At 36.8% G+C, this 25,742-nt stretch overlaps 1 protein-coding gene and 1 long non-coding RNA gene across 2 annotated transcripts; one reads left to right on the forward strand and one right to left on the reverse strand.

Annotated features, from left to right (window-relative positions):
- Nucleotides 1–4,281: 4,281 nt before the first annotated feature.
- LOC127646396 (uncharacterized) lies at nt 4,282–6,887 on the forward strand. Its single transcript, XR_007970931.1, has 4 exons — nt 4,282–4,387; nt 4,762–4,830; nt 4,984–5,158; nt 6,798–6,887. It is a non-coding gene; the product is annotated as an uncharacterized LOC127646396 (long non-coding RNA).
- Nucleotides 6,888–19,864: 12,977 nt separating this feature from the next.
- Nucleotides 19,865–24,547, reverse strand: LOC127646727 (nuclear receptor subfamily 4 group A member 2-like). Its single transcript, XM_052130571.1, has 8 exons — nt 24,425–24,547; nt 23,982–24,070; nt 22,880–23,727; nt 22,103–22,232; nt 21,800–21,963; nt 21,253–21,455; nt 20,985–21,163; nt 19,865–20,892 (listed from the first exon to the last, which is right to left on the reverse strand). Exons 3-8 carry the CDS (start codon nt 23,723–23,725, stop codon nt 20,657–20,659), a joined length of 1,758 nt encoding a protein of 585 aa, XP_051986531.1. The 5' UTR covers nt 23,726–23,727; nt 23,982–24,070; nt 24,425–24,547; the 3' UTR covers nt 19,865–20,656.
- Between the last annotated feature and the right edge of the window lie 1,195 nt (nt 24,548–25,742).

The raw sequence follows: 25,742 nt of genomic DNA on the forward strand, positions 1-25,742 counted from the left end.
CCTAAAAAAATAAACCACCAATTTTCTTTTACTGGAGTAATATTTCATTAGGGTATCTGTACTTTTTCCTCAAGTACAGAATTAGTGTTCCTTGTCCACCACAGGTAATATTGCACAATTTTATTTTTACTGTGTTCACATATTTCCGATTAAATAAACAAGATGTCATGGTGGGAAATTTTGAAGTGTTTGTCTTTTTTTTAATAACCAACAGCCTTTAGTTTGTCACAGACCCACAAATCCATGATTTGCTTCTTGCTATCGATAGTTTTAGTAGATTTTGGGGGAGCGGATATTGTCATTCAAGAGAGCTATTTATGGAGCAACATTTTTTTATGCCCACGAAAGCAAGATGAGTCATCAATATTTTAGTAAATTTTCCCTGAAGAGAGAAACTGTACATTTTAAACGCATTTATTCATTTTGTCCATTTTTTGGAGTATATAGTTGGCCTTAAAGCTAACAGACATGGACTAAAAGCCACCAAACTCCAATTTCGAATTAAGTTTTTACCATATTATGAATGTCTATCTAAGTTTTGAACAAATTGCTGTATTATGTTTGTCTGATAATATTTGCCTACAAATTGGTTTCAAACAGTGTTGAGTAGTGAGTTATGGTTTATGTCATGTGGAAGCTGCTTGTTTTCTCTATTACATGATGTATGATCATTTCTGACCACAAATTAATAGACTTTTAAGCTGCAAAATGATGACAGAGATGCCAGTTTACCATTTAGATTGATCTGGTGTGTCTTCATACGTGTCATTAATGAATCCAATCAATCATGTTCAATAAACCCTTTAAAAATCAAAAGAATCAAAGACCTTTTAGTAAAAGGTCAATCACGCTCCGTGGAGTGATTTGTCGGTTTTGTACAACAGAGAGGATTCAGTGCATTTCGGATTGGCGGATGCCTTCATCCAAAGTTAAGAAGATCATGCCAGTAGCTAAACCTGTTTATTCTCTAAAAGAGATGGCAAATTCGTAATAAATGTTTATAAAATGTGTCATTACAACAATAATGACACTAAAAACAATGTCACCTTGTTTTGTTAGGGAAAAAATATGTCTTATATTTTTGTCATCTGAGCATCGCCTTCGGAATACTAATGGGGGACAGGCAATGACCTAATACAGCACAGGTAAACAGAGCGCCTGATTCCCTGTGGCCCGTGTCTTATTGGAGAATCTGTGAAAGCTGTGTTTACTCTAGTTCTATGAGACTTTCTATTACAATGAAGCAGCATGAGGTGCATTTCTGCATGAATACAAGTATGACAGGTGTCTGTGTGTATGAAATAAATCTATTTTAGGTAGCTTATAGGTATGTGCGCATTTTACCAAACACCATTTGTGTCCACCCTCTCTGTTATCAAGCAATCAAATTTAGATATTTATCTTAAGGCCAGAGCTTTACGCTTTGAAAACATATATATATATATATATATATATATATATATATATATATTTTATATTGTAAATTTTACAATTTTAAACCGTTGTTTTTTCGGTATAGTTTATTGTGCAGTACCATTGTTTATATTATTAAATTATCACCTTAATATATTAACCGTCTGAAATAATAAAGTGAAAAGCTGATTTTTACAATGTATTGTTAATTACCGTAGTTATCGTTAATTACCGTAGCACATAATGACATAAAGTTCAGTAATAGTGACCCTTCCAAGAGCAATAACCAATAAACATGTAGCGACAGTGCATAATGTCACGCACACTCACACAAACACTAAACACCATCAGGGTAACACATGTGAGATTATAATTACACTGTAACTGATTTTTGTAATTTGAACAGTATTTTACTGTAATACGTACAGCAAGATACTGTAAAATGTGTATACAGTACATTACTGTAAATAGCAAAGGATTATGGGAAAATATATGGTCATTACTGTAATTCTACAGTAATTCTTCTGTACTGTAAATCCATTTACAGTAGTGAACCTGCCCACAAAAAAACCTGACCAATGGCAAGAGAGATTTCTTGTCAAATATTTTTTTCCATGCTGTTTGGTGAAAGTGAGATAAAGGACAACTGGGAATGAGATTTTACAAAGGATTCATCAAAAAGGTTAGCATATTGTTTGTATTATTATATTTAATTATATAAAACGGAAACATTTTAAAATGTATTGATTTGTAATGTTAACAGCATACTAAAGCGTGTCATCTGATTAAAGAAAGTTTTATTAACTGTAACTTTTTGTCTTTTGGCACCCGTTTTTTTTTTTTTTGGCTGTTGGCTAGGAGTTGTCGGGGATTGCCGACATAATGGTGATCTGGTGAATATGTTAATATCAATTAAATTTGCTGAAGAAACCCTTAGTTAAACAGAGAAACGCAACTTTTGTGTGTTCCTCTGCCGCTTTAACGTTAGCTAACCAGGAGTTTAACTCAACGCAAATAGCTAATGTGAAATACTAAATAGTGTTAGGCAACACCGATGTTCAAGCGGAGTTTATGATTATTATTTTATGAGACGTGTTTTCAAGTGCATCTTTTTTTTTTCAAGGTTGTGCTCTGGATCGTGTTCGAGTCCCAGATTGGAGGTGTCTTTTGTCTTTTCTGATGTTTCCGTCTTAACGGCAAGTTAAGCAGAGAAACAAAAGATAAAGAAACTGTGCTTAAACCAATGTATTTGACTTTAATATTAAAACGTTGCCATTAAATCAGCAGCCTCTCATAACGTTATGTTTCATGGTTGATATTTATCGAGCAACTAGTTAGTAAAAATGACCGCGCGATTTGTGTGCAAACACTGTAATTTTATCTGTGTGAACGCTTTACTGGTTTTACCACCATATCAAAATATGAACCTGACTAAAGGTGCGTACACACTGCCAGCGACTTTATCGCTGCAGGTCGCCAGTGGCTGGCGGTGAAGTCGCTAGTGGGTTTTCCCACTACTGGTTGCCTAGTAACGTTTATAAATGACATTCACGGATGCCACTCCATTGCTGTTGACAGCAAATCTCTTTTCTTGCCACTAAAAACAAACATTTTGGAGGGAAAAGACTAAATATAAATGGAGTCAGTACATAAAATGCTTTATATCAAAGATGAATGAGAAACAAGGCGTGCTGTTTGCCATAGCGGCTGTTTATCTGCGGCGAAAATGCAAACGGCGGTCTGTCTGGGTCCATAAAATCCCCGCGATCTCAGATACACCTTTCCACGCAGTATTTTTCTTAAAAATGTCCTTGTACGTGGGAAGAGACATATCATAGAGCACTGGAAAATCTCTAACAGCAAGAATTAGCCTTTCATCCACCTTTCCGTTACTGCAGGAGCTGAGAGAGAGAGAGAGAGAGAGAGAGAGAGAGAGAGAGAGAGAGAGAGAGAGAGAAAGGATCACGTGAGCTCTCCCATCTTCTCTCCTATTGGCTGTTGCTTCCGTTAGTCGCTCCAAAGTTGAACTTTTCTCAACTTTGTCGCGTTGCTGGACACGCCCACATCTAGCGCCAACGGTCGCGACAGCTCGTGTCGCCGGAAGTCGCTGTGCTCGCATTGAAAATGAATGGTATTGAGTCGCTGTCGCGCGCGATGTCGCTGGCAGTGTGTACGCACCTTAAGGTGCGTACACACTGTCATCGACTTTATCGCTGCAGGTCGCCACTGGCTGGCTGTGAAGTCGCTAGTGGGTGTTCCCACTACTGGTTGCCTAGTAACGTTTATAAATGACATTCACGGATGTCATTCCATTGCTGTTGACAGCGAATCTCTTTTCTTGCCACTAAAAACAAACATTTTAGAGGGAAAAGACTAAATATAAATGGAATCAGTACATAAAATGCTTTATATCAAAGATGAATGAGAAACCAGGCGTGCTGTTTGCCAGAGCGGCTGTTTATCTGCGGCGAAAATGCAAATGCCGTTCTGTCTGGGTCCATAAAATCCCCGCGATCTCAGATACACCTTTCCACGCAGTATTTTTCTTAAAAATGTCCTTGTACGTGGGAAGAGACATATCATAGAGCACTGGAAAATTTCTAACAGCAAGAATTAGCCTTTCATCCATCTTGCAGAGAGAGAGAGAGAGAAGGATCACGTGAGCTCTCCCGTCGTCTCTCCTATTGGCTGTCGCTTCCGTTAGTCGCTCCAAAGTTGAACTTTTCTCAACTTTGTCGCGTCGCTGGACACGCCCACATCTAGCGCCAACGGTCGCGACAGCTCGTGTCACCGGAAGTCGCTGTGCTCGCATTGAAAATGAATGGTATTGAGTCGCTGTCGCGCGCGATGTCGCTGGCAGTGTGTACGCACCTTTAATTCTATATTTGCCAATTTGACCTTGCAGTTTTCATCTATGATTACCACTATGACGTACTTCAGAGAGAGGGAGGATTCACTCTTTCTTTTGGCTGATGTAAGTATTAATGCTAATTTGAACAGCTGTTTCTAGAGAATATTGATTGTAATTAGGATCATAGTTTGACATTTCAAAGACTATTCTTGTTTTGTATACATGTGTCATGCATTTGAGGGTCCATTTTATTTGCATCGTTCAAAAATCAATCTTTACAGGTAATAAGCCTGATATGGAATTTAGCTGTGAACTGCAAGATAGGCAGACATACTTGAGCTGGTCAAGGGGTTGTATCACAAGATATAACACATAGTGACATATAAGCATAACCTCTATAGAGGAGCCTATTAGAAATTATTGTAAAGAAAGACACAAGTATGTTCTCTATATATTTAATGAATTTCTTCCTACTTTTTGTTAATTGCTGCACTTAGGTCACTGCAACTCCAGCAGATGTAGAGAGAAGCTTCACTGTTCCCAGCATCCCAAGGTGATTGCACTTGGTAAGGCTATGAAAATAATGTAATTAATTGATACTATGGCTGAGATTATGATCAGATGGTGGGTCTGTACAACACCAGCTTTAAGATCTTACGCAAAGGCTGAACATAGCCTGTGACAATACTAAAAAGCTGCTGTGATGGTGTTTGTTACAGGAGATTCTGTTCTCCAAGCAAAAATATGGATGCTAACTATGGAGGGCAGAGTCATCATCCAGCTGCAGGAGCTAACAGATTTTTCATCAGCATTAGCTGTCCTGTTTGGCTGCTACTATGTATTCAATGTGCAGTACCAGGAAGAGGCGGCCAGTACACTGGAGTTTATTCAGAGGTTCGTACATCATTAAATACTTCAAAAGAAGCATAACGCCCGTTTCACACATACTCCGTTTGCAGTGCGTATGCGGTGCGTATTTGTTTCCGTACCCATGTTAACAGGTTAGAGCTTTCAGACTGCACGCGGATGCAGTCCGTCGATCCGTTCCAGTTGCGGTGTGTATACAGCAGTGCAGCGATCGTTTCTGCACCGAGTCTATTTTTGCTGTGCTGCACCGCACTGATTTAAAGTGGCAGCACATTGTTCACATTAAAATAGACATAGATTGTCAAGAAACTGTAATAATTTCATCATATACGCATAATTACAGTTAATGTGTTCTACAGTTACTAAATTACAGGGTCAAGAAAAACAAAAAAGTATGATTATAGTCCCGAAAGTTGCAAAATGGCATCATATATGATTCGATGGACGCACGATACGTTGGGGTTTGCCTTGTGATGTCTGCTCCAACCAGAGAAAGGACATTATCCATCTGTTCGGCACTCATCCGAAAGTACTTTAGGTGCCGGTCACTGTAAAGTCGAAGTTCTGAGACAAGCACCAAACTGTCTCCTGCCTCGTTTGACTGAGTGAACCCAAATGCATCTCGTTCTTCTCCTTCTTAGCAAAAGATATAGCGCGATAGTTTTTCTTCTGTCAACAACTCGAACTATATGTAAAACAAAGAATCACAATGATTAAAATTAATTTTCATACTGTTTCAATGTCTTAAACAATGTCAAAGTTAACGTTTGGATTTAAAATCAAAATTAATAATAAATTTTTGATTTTGTGGCACACAGAAACTGCGGATCAGTAGCGCACTGCAAACGCAGCATATGTGAAAGCACTATAGCATGTGCTGCTCCTGTACCGCATACTCACCGCATACGCACCGCAAACGGAGTATGTGTGAAACGGGCGTAACACCAATTGTTAAATGACAGTGTGGCAACAAATTGCGCAGAATTTATATTCCTAATTTGGGTTAGGGTTAGGGTCAATCCACTTTGATATATATTTTATTGATCAAATATAAATCCTGTGTATCCACATTGAGAGCAATGAAAATAACTGTGGTCAAATTCCTTGTATGTGTACAAATACTTGGCCATTAAAGTTGATTCTGATTCTCATTTTGATATTAACCGTCAATGTAGTAGATGAGGGATGTGAAGTGTATTGGTGGGAAAATGGACAGTGATTTTGTTGTAATGCCAACCTGTCTAGGCTGAAAAAGGGCAGCTCCGTGGTAAGAATTGTTGCCTCGAAGTAAGAACATCCTGCGTATGCATGTGCTGGCCAGCTAGAGCCTTTCTTTGAGTTTCCCCCCAATGCTATACTTTTTCCCACATATAGGTTAGTTTAATTAGTGAGTCTATAAAGCTTTTTATATATATTTTTAAAATTGATTTTTTTTTTCCAAATCAGGGTTGCAGCATAAGGTAACCCAAAATATATTTTGTTGTTATGGTGATTTGAATGATTCAGTGATTTGAATGTCATGGATCATCACCTAATTATGCACTTTACCTGTAGGTATTCAATACATATTGCTTTTATTGACCCCAAAGTGCAAACATTACGGAGTTATATGACAGTTGGAGAAACACTGGTATGAGAAATAATTAATTTTTTCTTGTGCTTGCAGGTTCATTCTGGGAATCAACCCTGATGGCACCAAATAGCAATCAAAGTCACACATCAGCCAAAAATCTGGATAGAGGATGCAAAGAAAAAGCATTCGTCTGAATCTCCCTGTGGCATGTCTCATCAGAGAGATTGTTGACTTTTATTGGCAAAATTACTAAAAAGTAACAACAAACTGATTTTTTTTATTGCATTTTATTTTGGCTTGTATCACTTTGAAAATGTGTAAGTTTTAGCTATGTTACATTACAGATACATTGGAACTTGTTTTACTAAGTAAATGTTCAACAAAGACAATAAATGTAAAATCTGCATGAGTAATTGTGATTTTTTGGGGGGTTGGGGGGGGGGGGTGTTGCTACAATTAGATTTTCTTACAGGTGGAAAATATTAATAAAAAAAATAAATACAAATGAAATCTTAACTAAATAACATTTAAATTAAATTAATTATAAATGAAAATACGGTACATATACTGTAAATGAAAATACAGTAATATTACTGCAAATGTAAATACAGTAATATTACTGTAAATAATTTTACAGTAACTTACTGGCATCCAGCTGCCAGTAAGTTACTGTAAAAATTACAGCAAACTTTTTACAGTGTATGAAATAAAAATTAACTAAACTACATCAAATATAACACAGAAAATCCCAATGTACATGACTGATATTGAAAAATAAGAAGAAACATAACTATTCCCATAAAATATAATGAAATGTAATGGGTTACGCAGGGAATTCTGTGAGCGCCTGATTACTGTTTTTTTTAACCGTAATTTTAACAATAATTTATAGTAACAAATTACACATTCTCGATTGTTAATTATAATATAATTATTTACTGTTAATTCTACCAGAAAATTATACTTTTTACATCTAAAAAATGTTTACAACATTTTACCGTGAATGTTTTTTACCTATATTTTACAGTAACTGCTTGTTAACCAATTTATGTTTTTTTTACTGTAGAATTGTTACAGTCTTTTACCATTACAATTTCCAACAATTTTTACAGTGTAGATATATATTTATATTAAATCATTATTTTATTTTTACAAAAAAAGATACAAATATTTTTCTTCATAGTACATGTCTTATACATCTGGTTGCAATCAATAATCAAATGAAAATTTTTACACTACTTACAATGTTATTTTGATGATGCACAAATAATGTCTCACAGATGGCCACATATGCTACAACTCAAAACTTGTCTTTTTCAGAGAGATGGAATTATCCAAAGAAATTTCTAACTGGGAACAGTGTCATATGATTAACCCTGAATCAAATAATCAATAAGTCTACCAGGGCAGGGAAGAGTGTGAGAGAGAAATAAAGTGGATGTAAAAGCTGCGTCAAAGAAAATGTGATGGGGAAGTTCTGTAGGCTTTATGTCTGTCCCCTTACCACTAGTAATTTTCCATTGCACTTCACAGAGAGACTATAGCTGTGTTCTAATTTACATATTTTACAGGCCACCAAAAGTATGTACTTTGCTGGAGATGGAAGTGTATATACTTTTGATTTTGGAGCAAGACAGTACACCATATGGAAACATACACTGTAAAAAATTTAATCATCCAATATTTATCCAGTTTATGGTGTTTTTTGAGTCACAGAAACTCAAAATGTGAATTACTTTGCATCTATAAAAACAACTCATGTTAGAATGACAATATGTTGTCCCAACTAGTCTAACAGAGTTGTCTGAATTAACAATTTCACATTGAACATTGTTTCTGTTTGCAAGTTCCCAGCATGCATTGCAAAATGAGTAAATTATGTGGTTAGGGTTATTTTTTTGCTGTTTTCTGACTTTATTTATTTTGTTTTTGTTGTTTTTTTGTTGTTACCACTGTAAGTGCAACACACTCTCATGACGAAATCGTCAGGATTCGTACGACTGTTCTAAATTTGGCTAATTTGTATGATATAGTGCAACTGCACTTGTTTAAATTCCTACAACTTTCACTACAGCCAGTGATGTCGCTGGATATCGTTTCCATCTAATATGTGACAATTACTTGCTTCTGTCACACACAACAGCTTCCTATCATGTTTACACATTTTACTGATTGGTTAAGTTTAGATAAGGGGTTTGGTTAGGGTATAATATTAATAAGAATGTCCATAACGCCTTCCGCATTAGACACTTCTTCGAATTTGCACATGATGAAGTCGCACGAGTTTATGCGAACAGCATCCTGCGAGACCATGCGAAATAGCCAACTCGTAAATTATGTACAACTTTTCATGAGATCTGGTTGTAGGTTTGTGTGTTAAGGGTTGAGCTGTACTTTGTGTCTATATCAAAAAATTGCCTTGAAAGGGATACCTCTCTACAGAGACAAAGATTGTCATAAACTTCATATAATTGAAATGGTGACAAAATTGAAGTTCTCATATTGCCAACTGATAGTTGGCTGAACAAGAAATTAGTAGTTCTCTTAACAAGAATTTTTGTATTTAGTGAACAAACAAATTCAAATTGACTAAACAAAGCAATGTTAGGGACTATTTTCCAGAGAAGGGCCAATTCTAATTAAATGAATGGGAGAAATTGGTTTGTCGAACAATCAACGGATGTAGAAAGGAAGTCCCGCCTTACAGGTAAAGGAGCCAATCACCTTTTAGATACAGACATCACCTGTCAATCAACTCGATAATGCGTATCCATGAATATTCGCCATATGATAGCACTTGTCTGAAATGAGGCACATTGGGTTTGAACACAAGTGGCAAAAGATTTGGAACTAACATGTCAATTTCCTGTATATTCATGTTGCCACACAACCACATCATAACATTTAGTCTTTGCACCACAGACCCTTTGCTGTATGCTTTTTGCATTGTATGTAAGTGTAAGTGTCCAGCTAAATTCATTACCTAAAAATTAATTAGGCTCTATGATAAATAGGCTCATCCAGACGTTGCATATCTCGTCAAACAAATTATGTCAGAGTTAGTTTAGTTCACTTGGCTAATGTTAGTTCTTAATCCGTTCTTAAATATATTTCAGTATAGAATTTATTTAAGAGCTTTCTGCCTTTTGCACTTTGATAGCCGTAGAAGATACTTTAATTGTTTTAAAGGTCTCACATCATTAACAATGCAATTAAGGTAATTAACAGATCCCTATGGTGGAAGGTAATTGAATGGGTTAATGGCCAGAGAGGTGTGGATGTACAGTCTCTGTGGGGTATTCTGTTGTTCAGAATCCTACTGTGCTCGTACCAAGTCCATCTGTAATGGGCATTGATTCCATTGAGTGCAATTGTTTAGGTATATTGATAGCATACTGTAAATATCTATAGGAATTGATAACTCATGGAGTCAACCTATACATAGAAGTACAATCCGTAACAGATACAGGCAGCATAGCTATATAATTTTCTTTTTAAATATTAATAATAACGTTAATGAAGGTTTATTTATACTCACTTATCTGTACAGTCTGTACAGCTATGTACTCTGCCCTCAGGGCTATAGGAAACGTGAAAAAAAGTCTGTTGTCTTATTGCTCAACTCCAAGTGTGATTCAAATGTCCCATGAGATTTAAGACATTGGCACCAAGTCCTAAAAGACTTTAACTTAGCTTTAGGCTAGCTGGTGGGTAAAAGCAAAAAACACTGAGGATATCGGTCTCATTGTTCCCAGTTTGCAGAACAAAAGCGCTGACTGCACCTTGTCAAAAGCACATTTTTAAAAGTATTTTTTTCTAATCACTTATTTTTTTTTAATTAATGAGCATTTTCAGATAATTTAGGAACCCAATCACTCTTAAATTTTGCCTTTTGCTGTCTTTCTAGGGTGTTCTTTGCTGTGAGGCAGTTTGCAAATTTTTTCTGGTTAACGTTCTGTTTCATTCCTTATTTGAAAATACTTTATATTTCATGTGCTCAATAGTCAATATAAGCCCTGCAAAGATTTGCACAAAAACCGCCCCCACCCTCCTCCTATCAGCCGCAGATAGACTCTTAGGATGGGCTCTCTGATAAGGGTCTTACGGCTTTGTAGTTAAATCAATACAGACATCAAAAGCCCAAAAGTTCACAGAATTAATTCCTGTTGTTAAATGCTTGCCTTACAGACACCTCGGAATTGCCTGTCCTACAGGTGATACAGGCAGCCGCCTAAGGCCCCAACGTGCCTGGGACACCCTTGAACACGTGCACAGTAAATGAACAAGTCATAAGATAGAAACATTTCTCTGATGTTTTAACTTTTTCACTTCTGCACACTTTCTGGCCAAATGTTTGTTTTCATTGATTTTGTTGCTCTAAATAAACATTTACTCTGTTATGTGGATCGTTAAAATGGTATTTCAAGCATTGTCAGCAATGTCCTATACAATTAAATCTATCTAAAATTATTTTAAACAGCATTTTCTTATTTGATGTTACTTTAATGGATAACGCTTATGGTTGTGTTTGTTAACATTAATTAACTACATTAGTTAGCAGTAGGCTAAATAACTATGAACAATACTTAATAATCTTGGTTCATGTCAATTTCTACATATAATAGTCAATTTTTAACATTACAAATTTTATAACATTAGTAAATACAATATGAACTAACATGAACAAACAATAAACAGTTGTATTTTTATAAACTGACATTAGTCAAGATTAAACCAGCACATTGTTAATGATACCTAATGCAAACCTTGTTGTAAAATGTTACCCAGTAATTATCATACTTGCAATTTCCATGACCTCATATTAACTGAGACAATGGTTTAGTTGTACTTCTAGAAAAAAGTTCAAAGTTGACCAAAATAAGGCGATAAAATGGCGACTTGTCACAGCATCTTCATCTTCATGTTGGGAAACAAAAGCTATTGGACACGTTATTTGTCATCTACTGAGCTATACAGTATAGTGCTTCTTTTTTAGTGCTTTCAATTTCAAAAATCTGCTCATCACGTTTGCAGTGGATGTTTTAAAGTTAGAACAATTTTCATGATTTCACCTAGGGCCCCACAAACCCAATGGCTGGCCCTGGCTATACAAAAGTAATATGTCTCATATTGGATAACATGTTCTCTTATGTGAAAAAATACTAAATTAATTTAAATGCTGTAAGTATTAGTACCCCATATGTGTGACAAAATCAATTAAAAGGTTGTCAGGGGCATCATGGCAATGCAGTCTAATCAACTTTGTTTAGATGACTCTATTCAAGTTTGCTAGTCTCATTTAGATGACTCTCTTTTTGTCACTCTCACTCTCCCTCTCTTTGTCAAGGGTCAACTGTTTATTTAACACTGTGAGACTGATCTGTTACAGAAGATGGCCTTATTACAGAGCGTGACTACTTAAATTCCACTCACATTTCAAAGCTTGATTCACCTCCATTTAATTTCTTTTGAGTAATTAACAACATCCACTCTGTCATATTTCATTTTACGTATCCATGGAGATAGCACACTCACCAACCCCCATGACATAAAACACAGGATGAATATCCCATATTGTTAAGGGTGGAGGAAGGCTGCTTTTGTGAAACGATGGGAAGGTGGGCAGGGCAACCATTTGATTTACAGTGCATTCAAAATGTGGATTAATGGAAGAAAAAATAGATGTGGTCATCGTGCCTGCCAACAAGATGAAATAAAACTGAGAAGCAGCATGGAGACAACAATATGGAGATAAAATATGCCTGGACACACTAATTTGAATAAACATATTTTTTTAGGCTAATCAAACAGATGCCTGTATAGGGCATGCATTTTATCAGAGTGAAACAAATAAAACAGATTTACTCAGTGGTCTAATAATCTTCACAGCATTGAAGAGTAAACTAGTTTGCTGAGAAGCATCTGATATGATTGCCAATAAATATTATTCAAATTACTACTTTTCAGCAGCATTCAGTTGCACAGTTTTCAAATGTACTCTACTAAAACTATTTACAGCTTGGCAATTCCATTACCGTCATTCATTTCAGAAAACTCTCTTTTTATATATGGTGTTACATAAGCCTTCAGGTCCCAGCACACTTATGGAGAAGTTCTTCTTGGTTCTTTGTTCAGAGTTAAAAAGATGTTTGAAACAGCTGAGCAATGATATACTGTTTGCAAACATTCAGACACTGCCCACACCGCTGGGGGAGGCATTTAGAGGTTCATTTAGATATGAGGATGCTCAAAACTACATGTAAAACAAACTAATGTGACATTTATATGTGTTATCAATGATGACTTCATGCCTTATTCTATGAGAATTCACACTAGATCAGTCAAAGATGCTGTATTATCTACACGATGATGATTTAAAAGAAATATATACAGTAGATTTTGTTTTAATCCCTTTTTCTCCCCAATTTGGAATGCCCGATTCCCACTACTTAATAGGTCCTCATGGTGGCGCGGTTACTCACCTCAATCCTGGTGGTGGAGGACAGGTCTCCGTTGCCTCCGCTTCTGAGACCGTCAGTCTGCTCATATTGTGCATGACACCGCGGAGACTCCCAGCATGTGGAGACTCATGCTACTCTCCGCAACCACTAATTGCGACCACGAGGAGGTTACCTCATGTGATTCTACCCTCCCTAGCAACTGGGCCAATTTGGTTGCTTAGGAGACCTGGCTGGAGTCACTTAGCACACCTTGGATTTGAACTCGCGACTCCAGTGGTGGTAGTCAGCATCAATACTCGCTGAGCTACCCAGGCCCCCATATGCAGTTTATATTGTGTAATTTGTCTTGTTTACATTCTGAATTCATGACGCTAATGCGCTAACATGCTATATGCGGCCATAATATGCACCGATTACACTGTATTTATGAACACCGATTACACTGTATTTATGAACACTGCAAAGATGGGTGTATAAAAGAGTGTTAATGGGCAGAATGCAGACAAATGAAAGATAGGCATTCCTATCAAATATACATTTTTCATGATCATGTTGTAGAGCCACCCACTTTTAGTTTGGGTCACCAGCAGAACTTTGCATGTTTAGTAAATTGGGATTGAATTCTATTTTGCCAATGAAAGAGATTAAGGCGGATGTATAAATGTCTTTTGGCTGCAGATTGAACAGGAGTGAATGAGCACTTAAAAGTTTTTGAGTAGATTTGATTCCTTTTGTAGACAAATTAACAACAAAAAAACCACCTGTGTATTCATGTTTACTGATCTTAACTGACTGAATGGGAATTAGCTGTCAGCCTCAAAGTAAGTGGAGCTCCAGGTCACACCTACTGATGATGCAGACCAATTGCAGTAAAAATGTGTTTAGCAGCCAGTACAAAGTTTTCCAAAATGTTAGCACAGGCCAGCTGTTACAAACCACCTAAACAAACTCAAAAACACCTTTGTTTTGGCCAGATTTTTTTTTAAATTATGTCCATTCTTCGATTTCATAGGAAGTGTGCAGAGGCCTTTCCTCAACTGTGTTTTTAGAATTTCTCAGCAGTGGGCATAATGTTTTTATCATAAAATTCAACGTATTTCAGTTTACAGCAACAGTTGAAAATTAATTTACTCAACCTAATGGCATCTCAGATGTGTATGACTTTCTTTTTCCTGCTGAGCACAAACAAAGATTTTTAGAAGAATATTTCTGCTCTCTATGTCCTCAAAATTCAAGTGAATGGGCACAACATTTTTAAGCTCCAAAGGGACAGGAAGCCAGGATAAAAAATATCAATTTGACTCCAGTGGCTAAATCCATGGCTTCAGAAGGGACATAATAGGTGTGGGAGAGAAAAATATTGATATTTAAGTCCTTTTTTCCTATCAATCTTCACTTTCACTTTCACATTCTTCTTTTTTTATTTTTTGCCTATTCGCATTCTTCGTGCATACACTGCCTACTGGGAAGCGAGGAGAGATTATGGTAGAAACAGTTTTAAATATTGATCTGTTTCACACCTACACCTATCATAAACCTTTTGAAGATATGTATATAACCACTTGAGCTTCAAATTTTTGGTACCATTTCACTTGCATTGTGAGGACCTACATAGCTGAAATATTCTTAAAAAAATCTTTGTTTCTGTTCAGCAGTAGAAAAAAAGTCAAACACATCTGGGATGGCATTAAGGTGAGTATACAATGAGATTTTTCATTTTTAGGTGAACTGTCCCTTAAATTTTATGTGGTGAAGGAAAATCGTATGTTTTTGAAGGGAGGTTTTATCAGTCATTCTCTGAAGATTTCGGGGGTACATTTGTATATATATATATATATTGTTGCATACATGATTTGTAAATTACATTGTTTTATTGCAATATTTTCTATTGTAGTATTTTTTATCTGCTCTGAATAAATATATATATATATATTTTTTAATTAACAAATTAAATGTTATGTTATGCACAATAACCCAACAATATCTGTGATGGTGACATCAATGAAGATCTAATTTAATCAATGAAATAGTACATTTCAGAATTCTGAAAGGGAGGAGGAGGGTTAGAGGATGTTGGCCTGGACTTCCTTTCCTCAAATAATAGCAACCCTCTGACGTTCAATCTTTCCAGACATTTAAATTAAAGGTCACATGCAAATCACTATCTGTAAAGGCATGGCACACACCGTATTGTGGAAAACACACAACAAAATCAGCTATGGGAATTAACATTTTTAAAGTGTTTGCAAATGTGCTGTTTTCTCTTCATTTCTCTGCTCATTCATAGTGTTGATTTAATTTGTGCATTAAAGGAACACTTTTTGATGGGTGTGTAAGAGAATGTGGTTTACATGGACAATTCCGTGCAGTTCAATCCTTAGCAGGTATCTGAAATTAAGTCTTTGTTTTCTAGGTTTCCCTGTATGTTGCAGACTAAAGCACTGGTATGTATGAGACAGCGATAGTGGGTACTGATATAGGTAAAAATATTTATTTATTTTATTACTTAATCAACAATAGCACTAAAGGTGTTACCCAACCAAAATGCTAGTGTATAGTTATAAAAATAAAACATAACTAATGTTAACTGAATGTTCTCTGTTTGCTGGGTATGCCTTAATGCTGATAGTATTATCAATGAATGGATCCATTTACTGAATGCCTTTTTTGCCACCATTTTTGTCTATCAGTCTTCCATACACTATTATGCATAGTTATTTATACATATTAATTATCACCACAGAGATGTGCCACACAATTTTGATTTAAAGTCATCACCTAAACTTCAGAGGTCTGTGTTGATGTAGCTTTGACAAATCAGTGGTATTAATAATGCATGAATCATTAGTAGAGGTTGCATGAAATACATAACTGATCAAGTGTCATTGTGCTGGTCTGGGCTCAGAGCAAATGGCAAGTCCCTTGGTCCTTTTTTGATTCCAGACCGGCCATCTGCATGCTTAGAACATAGAGGCTTCTCTGACAGATCTAGTCAGTGAAGTCTTGCATTAATTTGTATACATTTTGTTGCACTGATTGTGAGATGTTTAAATGAGATTACAGTTAAAGCTGTGCTCTGTTAAAAAAATATAAAGGGGATGATAATAACAAATCTCAGAATTTTCAGCACAAGGGTGTGTGTTGATCAATTGCAACAATGACTATAGCTTGAGTAAAGACATAACATCTGAAGGAATAAAGATATCTTCAGGAAGGTGATTACTGGATACCAATCAGGTCCCCAAAATTACATTTTTCATGATCATGTTGTAGAGCCACCCACTTTTAGTTTGGGTCACCAGCAGAACTTTGCATGTTTAGTAAATTGGGATTGAATTCTATTTTGCCAATGAAAGAGATTAAGGCAAAGCCAAAAGCCTTCTAGAAGATATAATCTAATGCATTTAGGAAACTTTCAACACATGAATAGCAATCCGATTTACAGTTGAAGTCAGAAGTTTACATATACCTTAGCGAAATATATTTAAACTCAGTTTTTCACAATTCCTGACATTTATTCAAAGAAAACATTCCTTGTTTATTTTAAGAATGTGAAATGTCACAATAATAGTAGAGAGGATGATTTATTTCAGCATTTAATCCTTTCATCACATTCCCAGTGGGTCAGAAGTTTACATACAATTTGTTATTGTTTGGTAGCATTACCTTTAAATTGTTTAACTTGGTTCAAATTCTTTTGGTAGACTTCCTCAAGCTCCTCACAATAAGTTGCTGGAATTTTGCCGCATTCCTCCAGACAGAACTAGTGTAGTGAGTAAGGTTTGTAGGCCTCCTTGCTCGCAAATGCTTTTTCAGTTCTGCCTAAATTTTCAATCAGATTGAGGTCAGGGCTTTGTGGTGGCCACTCCAATACCTTGACTTTGTTGTCCTTAAGCCATTTTGCCACAACTTTGGAGGTATGCTTGGGGTCATTGTCCATTTGGAAGACCCATATGCGACCAAGCTTTAACTTCCAGGGTGATGTCTTGAGATGTTGCTTCAATATTTCCACATAATTTTCCTTCCTCATGATGCAATCTATTTTGTAAAGTGCACCAGTCCCTCCTGCAGCAAAGCACCCCCATGCTTCATGGTTGGGGTGGTGTTCTTCAGCTTGCAAGCCTCACATTTTTTCTCCAAACATAACAATGGTCATTATGGCTAAACAGTTCAATTTTTGTTTCATTAGACCAGCGGCCATTTCTCCAAAAAGTAAGACAGTTGTCCCCATGTGCACTTGCAACCTTTTTTTATGGAGGTTTTGGATCACTTACTTCTTCCTTGCTGAGCAGCCTTTCATGTTATATTGACATAGGACTCGTTTTACTGTGGATATAGATACTTGTCTACCTGTTTCCTCCAGCATCTTCACAAGGTCCTTCGCTGTTGTTCTGGGATTTATTTGCACTTTTCACAAACTACGTTCAACTCTAAGAGACAGAATGCATCTCCTTCCTGAGCGGTATGATGGCTACGTGGTCCCATGGTGTTTATACTTGCATACTATTGTTTGTACAGTTGAACGTGGCACCTTCAGGCATTTGGAAATTGCTCCCAAGGATGAACCAGACTTGTGGAGGTCCACAAATATTTTTCTGATGTCTTGGCTGATTTCTTTAGATTTTCCCATGATGTCAAGCAAGAGTTACTGAGTTTAAATGTATGCCTTAAAATACATCCACAGGTACACCTCCAATTCATTAAACCTCCAATCAGAAGCTAATTGGCTAATTGTCTAAAAGCTTGACATAATTTTCTGGAATTTTCCAAGCTGTTTGAAGGCACAGTAAACTTAAGTGTATGTAAAATTCTGACCCACTGGAATTATGAACAATCTAAACAATTGTTTTAACATTACTTGTGTCATGCACAATGTAGATGTCCTAAATTACTTGACTAAACTTTGCTAATATTAAATCTTTGGAGTGGTTAAAAAAATATGTTTAATGACTTCAAACTAAGTGTATGTAAACTTAATAAAGTTTAAACTTATAAAAGTGACTTTAACTGTATATTCTTTGCTCTCCTTACAATTTATCTGTCATAAATCAAATGAAATTCCTCTGCAAAGCAGTCATCAGCTAAAATGGCACATAGTAACATTAGTATTTTTAGTTTCTAAAATGTTTATAAGGAATGCTAGATTTTCAAGAAGATCTTACATGTCATGATTGGAAGTGTAGTGAATATTTCCATTTCAACCATGCACACACACACACACACACACACACACACACACACACACACACACACACACACACACACACACACACGGACTAAGCTGGATTCAGATGAGGAACTAACCCCTCCTTTCAGCCCAGCTCCCGTTGGAACATTTTTGCTAGTGCTTCAGCCTCATAATTATAATAAATTTGACATTTCTCAGATAATATTGATTTCTCTATTTTAACATGTCACAGTCAGTTATGGTCCAAAGCATTGAGAAACAGGATGTCTATTGATCTGAGGCTCATGAATCCCTTTCGTGTATGTGATAATTTTTATAAGGCCTTTCTTCCAAACATAAGTCAATATTTTATATTCCCAGCCCTAGAAAGGTTTGGGGATTGATGTCATATGCATCCAACTTGACACCTGGATAGTGACACCTGGTAAAGCTAAATTTAAAGATTGAATGTAAATGTGTTCATTAACAAATGTTTCAACCATATCTGAATTCGGCCATAAACCTTTCACAAATGTTTTTCTTTTCTTATAGTGGTTTCTTGTATATTATATTATCTAAAAAATTTAATTAAATAAATAAATAAAAAACATTGAGAATATTTCCCTAATTATTAGCTATTATCATGCCCAGATTTGACCAAATCCTTCACAGAAACGTATTTTGTTACTGTAGCGTTATGACGGGAACGCAAGTGCACACTCTCATTTAAAAGGTTTACAGGCTGTTGCATCCTGATTGTGTTTTGTTATTTCAGCTGTTCAGTATGACCTTTAAAAGGTTCTAGCTAGTGTAGTGGAACTATTGTAAAACGATAGAAGTTGCTGTACCACAAATTAATTGTTTTCTATAAAATCTTAATTTGTGGAGGAATGGTGATTCATAGGCTAATCAATACAAAGCATTCATGTAAATTGTTCACATTTTACGGCTGACATTAGTCTATAAAATTGAAATAATTCAAGCAAGAATATGACAAATTTTCGTCATTTGTGAACACTTTTCTGGATAGCATAATGAATAGGCCTTCTGTGCAATTCTAACTGCATGAGAAGTAGTGAACGTTCGACAGTCCTGTAAATGCAACTGCGAACATTTTCTTTTTTTCTTTCTTTCTTTTTAAAGATATTAAAAAGAAATTTGGGAAGCGTTTTATTTAGATTTATTGGCAAGGCAGTTCTTTTAGTTTCATACCCTGCTCATTTGTCCTACGATAAATAACGTATCGAGTGAAGGGAAACCCTGTCTAGGTGGCAATGCTTAAACAAGTTATGCAACTTACAAATTTTGCCTCCGAAAAATGCGATTTTATTTTTCATTTTTAATTTTTCGTTTCAGGAATGAATGAAACGATGTATAATTTACTTCACTAATGGAAAAAACGTCCATAAACTTGCATAAGAAAATTTGACCACATGATAAAATAATTTTGATCGAAATTAAACCTTAGTGATCAAATAATGATAGCAATAATAATAATAATAACAAGACAAAATATATAATAGTTAGGTTTATTCAGCAATGCATTAGATCAGAAAAGCTTAACATAGAAGGCAAAAAAAAAAAAAAAAAAAAATCCTCAAAAAAAACCTCATGGACATTATTTCAATATGAAATTAATACAAAGTGCTGGAGAAAGTTAACAGCTCATAACGAATTCCATGCATACTTTCTAAACTATAAAGGTTGACTCATATCTTAATAACAGTTTTCTACTTAAAATCATATACACAAAAAAATGCTCTAAATATTGTTTATCCATTCTGAAATGAATGTTTGTTGTCCACAAATGTTGCAGACATATTTAAGATCTTCCTGTGCGCAGCTGTGTTGTTATACACCCACAATCTCTATATGTAATACAGAATTACCTCATTAGCTATAGTGGTTAAAGTACCTTGTCGAAATGATTTTGCTCCCGTAAATAATAACATATTGTATTCCACATATATGAAGTTGTATATAAAATTATTTCGCAGGTATCAACATAAACGATGACGCATAACAACACAATTATACTTCCACCACACCGCACTTTTTTCTCAATAGTGTAACTTTTAACAGGCATAAGAATAGTCTTTTTTCCCCACTTTTTATTTTTATCCGTAATGCTTTAAATATTTTGAACAATCTTTATTATTTCCTCCACGGTTGTCTTGAAGAGGACTGTTCACCTTTGTCCCCGGACCACAGAGCTCCAAACATGGAAAAATAAGCTGCCATCCACCAATGTCGCCAACATTCATTTCTTCAAGTCCGCCATATTGAGATATGATTCATTTCGATGGACCTGTTCCGCATGTTGTTCAGAATGGTAGCGTGTCGTGAAAGAGTTTGTCAATGATTGCAGGCGTGGGAACCAAATCCTCCAATTTCAAGTAAAAGATGCGCTGCAGTCCCTGCGTGCACAGTGCGCGCACCTCTGGCAGCTTCTCCAACAGTTTAGACAATTCACCACTGCAGGACACCTGATCCTTTAAACAGTTTACTAGCTTGTTTTGTAGTTCCTCTGTCTTCTTTGGCTCTTTTAGTCCATGTCTCTCTGTGAAGATAAGAAACAACCCGTTAGAGGTCTGAGGCATGCTGTTGTCCAGTTCTATGTGTATCACTTGGAAAAGATCAGATGTGTCTTACCTGTTACTATGGCGAGAGCAGCAATGCAGGAGAAGGCAGAGACGTCTATGTTCATGCTCTGGAGGTTGGAAGAAAACTCAACGATGGAGTCGATCCACTCCCCAAAGCCTCGCACGCACTGCAACTTGTGTAAAACCACTCCATTGCAAAAAACAAGTTTATCCTCGGCCAGGTTGGATCTGTAAAATAGGCACTTATCTTTGAGGATCCTTTGGAAACTGAATTAAAATAGAATGAGTTCCGGTCAAAACATGATATGCGTTCTTACCTGTAAGCCAACCGCAGTACAAAAAGTTCAAGGAAGGCTGACTCGAAAAGGAGTTCCTGGTCGCATTTGGGCAGGTCGGTAAAAACGGGGATTTTCTCGGCCCATCCACGAATGATGCTCATCGAAGCAGTGAGCAAATCGTAGAACTGCTGAATGTACAGAGATTCATCACCTCCACTGTGATAATCTGGGCTTGCATGAAACTAGAATTTAATGCAAAAAAAAAAAAAAAAAAGTAATTAGAATAGAATTGAATATCTACATACAACTTCTAAAACGTCCCTTTTATTATTTGGGCAAAATAACACAGCAGTCTCGTTAAAGAAAAAAAAAAAAAGTAAGGGAGAATCTTATACTTGTATTACTATTATTACATCTGTATTAGCCTAATTTTATTGGTAACGAATTGTATATAATGTTATATATATATATATATATATAGCCTATAAATAAAGGTCTGTTATTACAACGTCACCAATCACTATGTTGTTACAATTTCCTAATGCATAGCATTCTGTGCAATGTTGGATGGAAGATTGACGCTCACTTTAGAGTAGTCCAGTCGGGACATTGAAGGGTTGGAGTCTATGTGCGCTCTCACAAGGGCGTTCAGAAGATTGATGGGTGTCAAAGAGACCGGGATGTCCTGCGGGCTTTTTGGTTTCGAGGGGAGGCGACCCCTCCGACCTTTTAAACTGGCTGTTCTCACGACTGAAAAAAAAAAAAAAAAACGTGTATTGGTTATATACAATACACTGCCCATTAAAACACATTACTTCTCTGTAATAACACAGGGTAATATACATATTGTTTGATGAAAGTATGATTTACACAATTCAATTGACTATACCTTCTTTTACCATCCCCACAACCAGGCACTTTTGAAACCGGCAATACTGGCATCGATTTCGTCGTCGTTTATCCACAGGACAGTTTTTGTTTGCCAGACAAACATATTTGGCATTTTTCTGCACAGTACGCTACAAAAAAAAATAAAATAATAATAATAATAATAATAATAATAATAGAACGTGTATGTGATGTTAATAATTATGAGCAAGTTTGTAATATAACTCCATGCACATGGCACTGACGTGTTTAACAACTTGAACTTCAATCACAGCTATTTACAATGAATATGACACTCAAGGCCTGCACTCTAACCCAAAGCTGTGTAATACATTCAAGGGCCGGACAGGACAGACATTCGGTAAATACAGATTCGTGGGCAGTCATAATTTGGGGTCCCCCGACACTCTCTCCACGACCCCTCTTGTCGGATTAGCGCGATTATTCTATCACGATGGGGACTTAAAGAGCTGTTTTAATGTCACCACTGGGAGCGCCCGTTACGCTCGGTTAGGCAAAACACGACTCTTGGCACAAACCAATTTAAGTCTAGACGAAAGGAATGGTGGCAGAAATGCGGAGGTGTCCCTAGGTGCATTCTGGGTCAAATCAATACAAGTGCGAAAATTAAGGGTAGCTATACTGTAGACCGGTTCTAAACCTACCCAAGTCTCCAAATTCTAATCTATAAGAAGTGAAAGTGGGCAGGCTACAGAAACTATAATCATGATAAATTTGAAGCAATAGTGAGATTGGGACACGATACACGTGTTCTTACCTTGAAGAATCCTTTGCATCCCTCACAAGTGCGCACTCCGTAGTGCTGACAGGCTGCGTTGTCCCCGCACACTGCGCACAAACCCTCACTGGATGGAGATCCTCTAGCCGGAGGGGAGGCTACCGGGCTTTCCAGTAATGGGTGCCCGTGGCCGACGTTGAGCGAGTGGGATAAACCCACACCGTGCTGTTTCCTCGGTACGGCAAAACTCTCCAGCGTACGGTGAGCTCCCTGGGTGTCCTGGCCCATGGATACGTGGACAGATCCATCGAAGCGCATCTGACAGCTCGACATCGGCGTGTCAACGGGAGACTGCTTGAAAGAGAACAACCGAGACATCGCGTTTTTACGTTGTTGGTCTATCATATGTGAAGTCGCCAAATAGTTCTGATGAAAACTGTGAAGGGACCCGCTTTCGTCCCACGTGTGGTGGGAAGGAGCAGGGAAACTGGGTGATGGGGTGATGTTTGAGGAAGACGGTTTATAGTATAAAGGTCCGCTAATGGGTATGCCCTCCTCGGCTTGGTGCGCCTGATGGTGCTGCTGGTAGCTGTGCGTGGGAATCTCCTCCACTTTGATGGACAGCTGATCTCCAGTGTGGGACATTTGGTAGAGGCAGGGAGGTTTCACGTCGTAGCTGGAACTGTAGGTGTCCACAAATGTATTGAAACTGGGGAGCGAAGAAGTAACAGCTATTTCTGCGTTAGTCAGGTCCATGCTAAACTTGACAAACTCCGGCGTTAGGAAGTCGCAGTTGTACTCTCCCGTGGTGTTGTAGCTGTAACTCTGAGCTGCAGGGCTGGCTCCTGGTGGTGATGTCCCATACTGAGCCTGGACGCAGGGCATGGCTGCAATGTTAGAAAACTACACTGTAAAAAATATATATAGGCCTATATATATGTATTTAAATGAATCTCAGTTTAAAGCTTTTGGAAAATGGTCTTAGTGACTTTTTTTCTTCTGGATTCTCACGGTTAACCTTCTGCATAAGATATAGACACACAGACAAGTGACTGACCTAACCGTTATTTTCTTCTACCGGATAGTAAGTATGTTTATGCAAACTTTCTGAAATACATTTCTCTGGTCTGCTTTAGTTTACCTGCGCACACCTGCAACTTTTATCTCTCGTGGAACAATATCTGAAGACTCGTGAGGGTTGATGTCAGAGCGTGTATCTACGTTGCTTTCCTGTGAAAAAAAAAATAGATAAAGATTTTAATCGTTTTTCTTCCAGATGACAAGATCTACATGCATTCAACGCTTTATACATTTCAGTGCCCGTTACATAATCTATTATTGTAAGATCAAAGCACTCAGATGACTTGAAATAAACTTGTATAATTTAAGTTAAAACTGTGGCTAAATAAAATACTTATTTCTTAAAGACTAAATATGAAAAAAGTGATTCAATTTAAGAAGCTTTTTAAGTATAGCTTAGATATATTCCTTTACAACCTTCTCAAATGTTTACATTTTACAGTACCGTTTTATTGCAATAACAGCACAATGAAAATACGATTTTATTTTCCATAACATAGCTACCTCAAAGTGCTATTAGAAGAGTTGCAAATGATGTATCCATGTAGCTGTTCCTTTTAATAGAAGTTCCGTTTATAGACGAATGTGATGCCAAAGACTATTTTGTGCGCATCTCACCCCCTCGGCAGCACGCGAAGACTGAAGCTCAAGCGCAATGTGCCTTTGTTTATGAGAACTCTGAATGCCACAGCCCACGTGCCAATGGGTGTGACGTCACACGCGTCAACCCTTGACGCGAGCTGTTCACTGGACAGAGGGACCATTCTTCTGCGCGCTCATTTGAGCACTGAGCAAGTCACCTCGTCTGCGCGTTTGTACTTACGGGGCTATTCAATGGGTCAAATGAGTCGAATTTCCTGCACATTGTTTGTTGCGCAAAATCATTCCTAATATAGAAACCACCCACGCAAGATAACAGATCTCTGTTTGGAACTAATAAAGTGGCTTTTTGAGCATGTTTTTTTTAATAGTTTTTATTTATTTATTTATTTTGTAATAGGCATTGAAAACAACAGAATTAAGAACTAAAGTTAATCAAATTTACACGGAAATAAATATTACAGTGATAATAGAGAAATAAAGAGGAATAAAATAGTAGGCCTACATATTAAAAACAAATCAAAAAATGTAGCATAATAAATAACATTCCTCTGTGTCAGTATTCTTACAGAATTGAGTTGTAGGACTACGCTGCAGTAGGCTATTTGAATAGTGCATGTGGCATTATATCTTATTCAATGATTTATGATATTTGATAATTGTATTCTTTAGTTTCTTGATACCTGCTCATAAAAAATTAAGACAATTTAAAAAGTCCACTTTGATCAGTTTGTATCGTTTCATCAAGTCTGATTATGCCGTCTCTTTGGATCGAGGGATGCAGACGTCAATTACGCCATATCTGTTTCTTCCTGCATCATCCTCCGGGGTAAGTTTCAGTTGAGGATTTCATTGCTCTCTTTTGAGCGGTGAAGGATTTCTATTGTGTTGAGGGAATCCCACTGTAATAGAGGCAACTTTGTTTGGCCTGAAGCAAGCTGCGTCATCGCAACGTCAGCAGCTTCCTTCTCCATAACGCCTGATGCGGTCGCGCTCAACTTTTTTATAGGTTGAAGCTATCACCTGTGTAACTGAAACTGCAAGTGCCTTGAGAATCCATTATAAAAGAAAAAAGAAAGAAAGAAAGAAAAAATAATGAAAGAAAGAAAGAAAGAAAGAAAGAAAGAAAGAAAGAAAGAAAGAAAGAAAGAAAAAGAAAGGGAGCGGTGAAACCAATTTAGCCTACTTTTGCAAACATAGCCTGTATTGTGTCTCAATGTAA

The sequence above is a fragment of the Xyrauchen texanus genome, chromosome 7 (genome assembly GCF_025860055.1).
Source record: "Xyrauchen texanus isolate HMW12.3.18 chromosome 7, RBS_HiC_50CHRs, whole genome shotgun sequence".
In the NCBI taxonomy this organism is placed as follows: Eukaryota; Metazoa; Chordata; class Actinopteri; order Cypriniformes; family Catostomidae; genus Xyrauchen; species Xyrauchen texanus.